The sequence below is a fragment of the Vicia villosa genome, linkage group LG3 (assembly GCF_029867415.1).
Source record: "Vicia villosa cultivar HV-30 ecotype Madison, WI linkage group LG3, Vvil1.0, whole genome shotgun sequence".
Classification (NCBI taxonomy): domain Eukaryota; kingdom Viridiplantae; phylum Streptophyta; class Magnoliopsida; order Fabales; family Fabaceae; genus Vicia; species Vicia villosa.
Genome location: NC_081182.1, coordinates 183,549,750 through 183,555,208, shown reverse-complemented (window position 1 = coordinate 183,555,208; position 5,459 = coordinate 183,549,750). Strand labels below are relative to the sequence as shown.

The window sequence follows — 5,459 nt, the reverse complement described above, 5'->3', positions numbered from 1 at the left end:
TCATGCTTAATCCTGTCGAACCAAGAAGCTACCCTTCGATCATACTAGAGTTTGATCCAATATCTCACATAATGCAAAATAAAAATATTCCATTTGGCGGAAAAGTTGTTATTTTGGGTGGAGATTTTCGTCAGATCCTTCCTGTTATCCCTAAAGGAACAAGACATGAAGTTGTGCATTCAACTATAAATTATTCTCATCTTTGGAGTTATTGTGAAGTGCTTACACTGACCACTAATATGAGACTTCTGACCAGAGGTATAGATGCTGACATTGAAGAGAGAAAGAGTTTTTCATAATGGATATTAGAAATTGGCGATGGAAGTATTGGAGATGCTAATGACGTAGATATCACAGTGCAGATACCACATGATCTGTTGATTCTTATCTTTGGCGATCCACTTTCATCTATTGTAGAAAGCACATATCCAAATCTATTACACAAGTCACGATTCATTTGTCATGAAAAATATACTTTGTCACGTAAAAATCACATCCCTATTTTGTCACGTGATAATCACACGCTAATATCTACATAGGTTGCAACATTAACCATTTCTCTTCTCTTCCAACCTATTCATTTTCACTTGTAAAAAACTCTTCAAAGTTGCATTTTTTTAATCAAAAGGAGTGGTATTTTGTTTTTAAGAAAGTTGGTTTTTTTTAGAAAGAAAAGATAATATTTACTTTATTTTTCATGGTTTGATTTTTTGCAATAAACCCATAACAAATATACTAAGCTTGAAATGAAATCCGAATTAATAAATACCAAAATTTCCGTTTTAATTTGTAACAAATAAGCTTAAAATAAAATTTTCTAATATATAGCAATTCACATAAATTTTTTTAAAATAATATAAAACTAAAATCTCTTTTAATAAATCTTTATCAACAACAAAAAATTATTTTAATAAGTTAATTTTAAGGTCTCTTCCACGTTTATATTTTGAAGTTTGATTTGTTCTACAAAATATACACGAATTGTAACAAACAGTTTAGGGTTTGTTGAAAGAAACATGAATGAGTAAGATGAAACAGGGGCAGCATCCGAGATTTTTTACCAGAAAATCCATCAATCATTCACCTTCAAATCATCACTCTCATTTTACAACCCTATAGCATGTAACTTCCCAAAGTATTTTTCTATTTTCCTCTAATAATCATGAAAACAGAAAATCATATTCATAACAAAGATAGGCTCAGTGATTTGCCTGATAGTCTTATACTTCACATACTCTCTTTTTTGAACATCAAACAAGCTATTCACACTTGTGTTCTCTCCTCAAGATGGAAGAATCTCTGGAAGTATGTTCCCACTCTTACATTAATTGGCTCACAATTTGCCACTGTCGAGATTTTCACCGAATTCGTCTCTCGGATCTTGTCTCTTCGCGATAACTCAACCGAACTCCACACTCTAGAACTTCGCCGCCATAAAGTCATGGAGCCTTTCCTGCTTGAAACAATTCTAAAATACGCGGTTTCACACAATGTCCAACGATTAGATATCGGTGTTACATGTGAGATTCAACACTTTCCGACTTGTTTATTGTCATGTCGCACTTTAACATATCTTGATCTTTATGTTAGTCATCCTACGGTTTACGGTACAACCATATTGTTTCCTAGTTCTTTGGATATGCCAGTATTAACCAGCTTGGGTCTATGGCACTTTGCCTTTTCGGTTGGCAATGATGGTCGCGCCGATCCGTTTTCTGCATTAACGAGTTTGAAAAGTTTGAATATTGTGTATTGTGAAGTTGTGAATGAACAAAAACTTTGCATTTCAAGTACTAAGCTTGTCAATTTATATATATACATGGTTCATTACGCACCTAAAACCTATTTCGGAATCGAGCTATCTGCTCCAAATCTTTGTACCTTTGTTTTTAGTGGTATTCCTGTTCAGAAACTCTGTTGGAGCAAGCGAGATCTCTCTTCTATCAAACGAGTAAGTATTGATATAATAGAATTTTGGAAATCACAAGAGACTTCATTGGTTCTACTCGATTGGCTGTTTGAACTTGTTAATATGGAATCGTTAATCGTCTCTTCAACTACTCTTCAGGTACTTTGAGGCGGAAAAAAACGCCTTTTCACTTTACATTTACAATGACTGACCCGAGTTTTTTTAATATGCTTGCTTCGCAGATTGTATTTATAAATTTTATCAGAAATATGACTTGAATTAAAAAAAAATCCTAACACTTGTTGTTTGTTTAGGTTCTTTCCTTAGTTCCGAATTTATTGTTTGAGCTCCCTTCCTTGTGTAATTTGAAGTCACTCAGGGTAGAAAAGAAACAAATTTCATCGATACCAGATGAAATAGTGGACATTTTGATTCAAAACTCGCCTTCACCAAAGGTTTACATCAGAGATTGATTAAGGTTAAATGTTAATTCGACTTCTTAAAGAGAGACATTTTTCTTTTGTAATTTTGTTTTTGCATCTTCTCTTTTTATGTTTCTCACAATGTCTTTGGTTATAACTTACTTTCAATCAATAAATTACAAAACTTATTTAGAAAAATAAACTTATTTTTATGTGAAATGTGCTAACTTTTATACATCTGTTTCATCATGTTATATAGCCTGGAGTACTCTTGGTCAGGAATAAAGCAGTTTATGAAGAAATTGAAGGCCCCCTAATGGATTTACAACTATGATTTTCCTCATTTTGTGAATTACATTTTTATTGTTTACTTTAATCGACTGTTATTAATTTATGTTTTGATCAATATAAGTTTTTCCATAATGCAATATATTTGCATCAACTGGTGTTTTTCTGTGACTATTATGTGTCAGAAATGCATTTTATTGTGGTGACCGTAGAAGGTGGTGAGATTGAAGCTCTCCTGCAATTCAAACATACATAGCTGCAACTAAATCAACACATTAGAAAGTAATAATACTCAACATGCAAAATATATAACTAGAATCCTCAGGTAGTGGAATAAAATACTTCACATCCAATGTAGACAATTATTTCCAAAGAAAGCTCAATCAATATTTCCACCTCTGTTATCAAATATACATAATGCAATCAATTTGTTCTAGGAGTTTGTCTAGATATTAAAATATAAATTTACCCCTATTTTCTCTCAACTTTTAAAAAGACTGTTGAATCATGTTTTGATTTTTGCATGATCCATTAATGTTAAATTCTTTATTCAATTGATGAGATTCATTTTACACACATAGTGTAACGTCCCTTTGTTTTGACTTTTTTTTTAAAATGATTTTTATAGTGTTATATAATTTTGAATAAATATATTTTACAAAGAAATTTTTCATAAAAGCTTCAAATGAAAATTTAATTTAAATAGTTATTTTTAAAATATTATTTAGGTATTTCATCTTTTTATTGAAAAAAATTTTGTATATTAAAATTTCAAAAAATCACTTAATTTTGAAGCTATTACAAATAGATTTTCATAAAAATCAATTTTGAAATATCATTTTTTGAAAAAATTGCGATTTTGACTATATTTTAGTCTTCAATAATATTTGTTTGTATTATAAAATGTCAAAAGTAATGTTTCAATTTTAAAAAAACTAACAGAAAAAAATTTGTAATATTTTAAAAAACAAATTTTTAAAATCTATTTTTAAAAATAACAAAAATCATTTTTGTAAAGCTGAAATAAACAGATCTTAAATCTAATTATATCATCTGAAATTTATTTTGTGTTTTTGTACAAGTGTTCAATTCACTTTATCCATAAAGTGTAGGTTGATAAAATTTTCGCTAAGCAAAAAAATTTTTAAACTAATTTTCAAAAAGCAATCTTTTTAATTGGTCATAGGGTGACATTATGTCTTCTTGCATCAGTTGTATAAGGAGGAACAAACTTTGGTTTTTTCAATAAGCAAGTTGTATTGAAATATAACAAATGCTCGAGAAACCCGATTACAAAATAGGCGAAAAAAGTCAAAAAAGAAAATTATCCACCAATTGATATCTAATTTAAGTAAAATAATGGGTTAATGCTAAATTTATAAAAGTTACAATTGAGTTGAGTAATTTTCTCGATATACGACTACCTCCAAATAAGTTTTTTACTACCTCAAACCACATCCTTCGCATTCCAAGTAGAGTTGTTAAAAATAATATCATTCCTACATAACCATAACCTCCAAACAATAGCCAACCAAATAATTCCCGCCTTTCCTCTTTTGACTTGCTTAAAAAGAAAAAAGAAACTCCAATGCCAAAAACTTTCTTTAAAATCTAATGTGATATGATATATCAAACCTATCCACTAATTTCCCCAAACAAAGCCTCTGATTTTTAATTATTTATTGAAATATTTAATTTATTTTTAGTTTAATTAATTGATTATTTGGTGTGTTTTGTGATTATTTGAATATGTGTGATATTTGGATAATTAGATAGAAGTGATAATATTAGTAAACTAGTTAATGGGCCTAATTAATTAGAAAGAGTAGTTGGGTGGGTTAAGCCCAATATCACAAATAGAGTTAGTAAAGATTTGTGAGAGAAAACCTAATTACAAGAAAAGAGAGAAAGATAGGAAGAAGAGAAAAAAGGCTGAAGAGTAGAGAAAAAAGGGAGAGAGAAAGAGAAGAGGATTTTAGATTCTTGAAGACGGAGGATTAAAATCAAAGATAAGGGTGTGATTGGGTTAGTAATTGCATGATTTAGGATTGGGAGTTTACTATTTCTTGAGTTTTGGATGAAATTAGTATGTTAATCCATAAATGATGTGAAAATCTACCTTATGATGATGATGATTCTATACATGATTTATGAGTTGGTATGTGAACAGCTTGTGAAATAATGTATGAATATGGATTTTGGTGAAACCCTAACTTTGAGATGTTAACAGAATCCATGAAATTGCCTTATGTGTTATGATTTGATGTTTATCATTGTCTCTATATGTTGTATATGTGATATAAGCATGAAATGCGTGATAAAGTTTGAGCTGGAAACAATTTTGGATTGAAAATTGGGAGAAAAGGGTTGTTGTCATCGTAGAGAAAATTCTGCAAAAAACGCAGAGAGTGCGTCGCGCGGTGTAGCGCGTAGCGCACTGTTGAATCTGCGCAGACCTGTTGGGCAGAACATAGCGCGTGTAGCGCGGGTATGAGGGCGCTTAGCGCCGGATGTTCTGACTCAGCGCGCATAGCGATATTCTATGCACGTAGCGCGGCCTGTAGCTTGGAAATAAATATTTCTACTTTCTTAACTTGGCTTTTGGAATTACATGCTATTGACTTATGATTAATTAATATGGGTTTTGATTAATTGTTTGGCATGTCATGAGTGGTGTATGGACGAATTTCCATGAGAACCTTAATACTTGAATATATATGTATTATATTGTGAATTGAGGAATGTTGATGCAATACATGTTATGCTACGTTTAGATACATGTGATTATGTGAATTGAGGAATGTTGATGCAATACATGTTATGCTACGCTTAGATACATG

General features: G+C 30.8%; 1 protein-coding gene across 1 annotated transcript; it reads left to right on the top strand.

Annotated features, from left to right (window-relative positions):
- The first annotated feature begins 1,162 nt into the window (after window positions 1–1,162).
- On the top strand, window positions 1,163–2,665 carry LOC131659497 (F-box/FBD/LRR-repeat protein At1g16930-like). Its single transcript, XM_058928681.1, has 3 exons — window positions 1,163–2,068; window positions 2,224–2,364; window positions 2,591–2,665. Exons 1-3 carry the CDS (start codon window positions 1,163–1,165, stop codon window positions 2,663–2,665), a joined length of 1,122 nt encoding a protein of 373 aa, XP_058784664.1.
- Window positions 2,666–5,459: the final 2,794 nt, after the last annotated feature.

Excerpts from the sequence above, each read along its gene's own strand:
- LOC131659497 (XM_058928681.1), top strand. The coding sequence starts at position 1,163 with ATGAAAACAGAAAATCATATTCATAACAAAGATAGGCTCAGTGATTTG. Across the intron at positions 2,069-2,223 it reads TCTCTTCAACTACTCTTCAG|GTTCTTTCCTTAGTTCCGAA; the intron begins GTACTTTGAGGC and ends TTGTTTGTTTAG. Across the intron at positions 2,365-2,590 it reads AAAACTCGCCTTCACCAAAG|CCTGGAGTACTCTTGGTCAG; the intron begins GTTTACATCAGA and ends CATGTTATATAG.